At 48.4% G+C, this 2160-nt stretch overlaps 1 protein-coding gene across 1 annotated transcript in view; it reads left to right on the top strand.

The window, feature by feature from the left end:
* The window catches only part of usp34 (ubiquitin specific peptidase 34), a gene marked incomplete in the record, with an annotated part of 140740 nt that overhangs the window by 131914 nt on the left and 6666 nt on the right, over positions 1-2160 (top strand). The window contains 2 exon segments of the mRNA XM_037689997.1: positions 376-483; positions 611-715. Of these exon segments, the coding sequence (XP_037545925.1) occupies positions 376-483; positions 611-715 (213 nt within the window).

Genomic DNA, 2160 nt, shown 5'->3' with positions numbered 1-2160 from the left:
AACCGTTAGCTCTTCTATAATATTTATAAACCGTTAGCTCTTCTATATTATCACTGTTTACAGTGATGAAGTCCACCGAGGTGGGTTTGGCTCCTCCCCCATGACCGAACCACACTGTTACTTTTCTTGGCCAGTGGTGTTTGTTTGTATAACTATGAGCCACAGCTCATAGAGCCAGAGCTAAATAGACATTTTTATGAGCCACTATGATTTTCAGTGTAACTTGGTGTAAATACAGGTTCAGGTACTCTGGGGGGTAAGAAATGAGACCCTACAACAAACGTGTTTGTGAAGTGACGTGTTAAAGCTACAGTGATGTGTGATGAGTGGCTGTACTACACACACACGTGTTGAGTGTTTTCTGCATATTGTCAGATGTGAAGCAGGCTCTGATCCAGTGGCAGGAAAGGATCGACTTCGCTCACAAGCTGCTCACGCTCCTCAACTCCTACAGCCCCCCTGAACTGCGAAACGCCTGCCTCGGTAATGTTCGGCTCCTCTATGTACACACTGTATTTTACAGACTGTAAGTCGCAGTTGTTTTCATAGCTGCCAGTCCTGCAAGTATACTGTAGAGCTGGTGTTCTTCACTGTGCTCTGTGTGTTGCAGATGTTCTGAAGGAGCTCGTGCTGCTGAGTCCACACGACTTCCTGCACACGCTCGTCCCATTCTTACAGCACAACCACTGCACTTACCACCACAGCAACATCCCCAGTAAGTCTCCTCCCTGGGACTGACGGCACTAGTTTGTGTTTCATATCAGTCATTTAACATGATCAGGTTTCTGTAGTCCTAGGATTAATCCTTGGAGAAAGGGCAGGGGTCACCAACATGGTGCCCGCGGGGAATGTTCTAAAAATAGCACTCGTCATTAAGGAGCACCTGAGATCTCTGCGAGCGGCACAGCTACAAACTCTTCTGACCTCCCTGAGCGTGTCAGAAAAACTTAATAAAACTTTATTTTCACTGTGACTGGGACGAAGAGTTTTTGTTTGCAGTTATGGAAGACACATGCGTGCGTGTCTCATCTGTGGCGACATCAAAACGCTGCCACGTGGCGCGACGTCACCAGCTCACACATTAGTTCAGTGTTTCCTCTACCGTGATACAAGGAGGGCGCCCCGCCCGGTCCACAGAACCGAGTGCGCTGCCTACAGAACCGTGAGGTAGAGCTCCGCCTCCCTCAAGCTGATCCGTTTCCTCCCCCGTTGAAAACTGTCGGCACAAACGTGCACGTGCAACACAGACGTGTCTCCCTCTGTGCACCCCCAGCCTAGCGGCATGACGGGCAGAAAAACAGCAGGAGTTAAAGACGGCGTTTGTCTTCATGAGGCATTTTCACATGTGGAGTTCTTGAAAGAGGCAACGATGAATAACGTGCAAAGTAACTTGTTCAAAAGAGTAAAAATGTGATGATCAGTTAAAAATGCTGCAGATCTGAGGATCAGGACGAGTGTCCCATTTCAAAATCCACTGAATTTCAATGTTACCGACTGAGATTACAATTCAGTCCGGCTTTATTTCTGCAGGTTGGTCTCACTGAGTCACGGCCACTCGTTTACAGAGACCGGTTGTAAACAAACCACAGACGAGGTACACGACAAACAATGCAAATAAGAGGGGGTGGTACCTGGAGTCCACTGTCCAGGAACATGGGGAGTGTGTTCAAGAGGTGAAGAGGAGAGTCCAGGCAGGATGGAGTGATGGAGAAAAGATTCAGGAGTGACTTGAGACAAAAGGGTGTCAGCAAAGGTCAAAGGTCAAGTTCACAAGACAGTGGTGAGACCAGCTCTGTTGTGTGGTCTGGAGACAGAGACATGGACACAAAGACAGGAGACAGAGACATGGACAAGGAGACAGACATGGACACACAGACAGGAGACAGAACTGGACACAGACAGGAGACAGAGACATGGACAAGGAGACAGACATGGACACACAGACAGGAGACAGAACTGGACACAAAGACAGGAGACAGAACTGGACACAAAGACAGGAGACAGAACTGGACACAAAGACAGGAGACAGAGATATGGACAAGGAGACAGACATGGACACACAGACAGGAGACAGAGACATGGACACAAAGACAGGAGACAGAACTGGACACAAAGACAGGAGACAGAGACATGGACAAGGAGACAGACATGGACACACAG

Source organism: Nematolebias whitei, chromosome 16, assembly GCF_014905685.2.
Source record: "Nematolebias whitei isolate Nwh7 chromosome 16, NemWhi1, whole genome shotgun sequence".
In the NCBI taxonomy this organism is placed as follows: domain Eukaryota; kingdom Metazoa; phylum Chordata; class Actinopteri; order Cyprinodontiformes; family Rivulidae; genus Nematolebias; species Nematolebias whitei.
The sequence above is the reverse complement of the archived record's forward strand: the minus strand, read 5'-3'. Positions and strand labels throughout refer to the sequence as shown.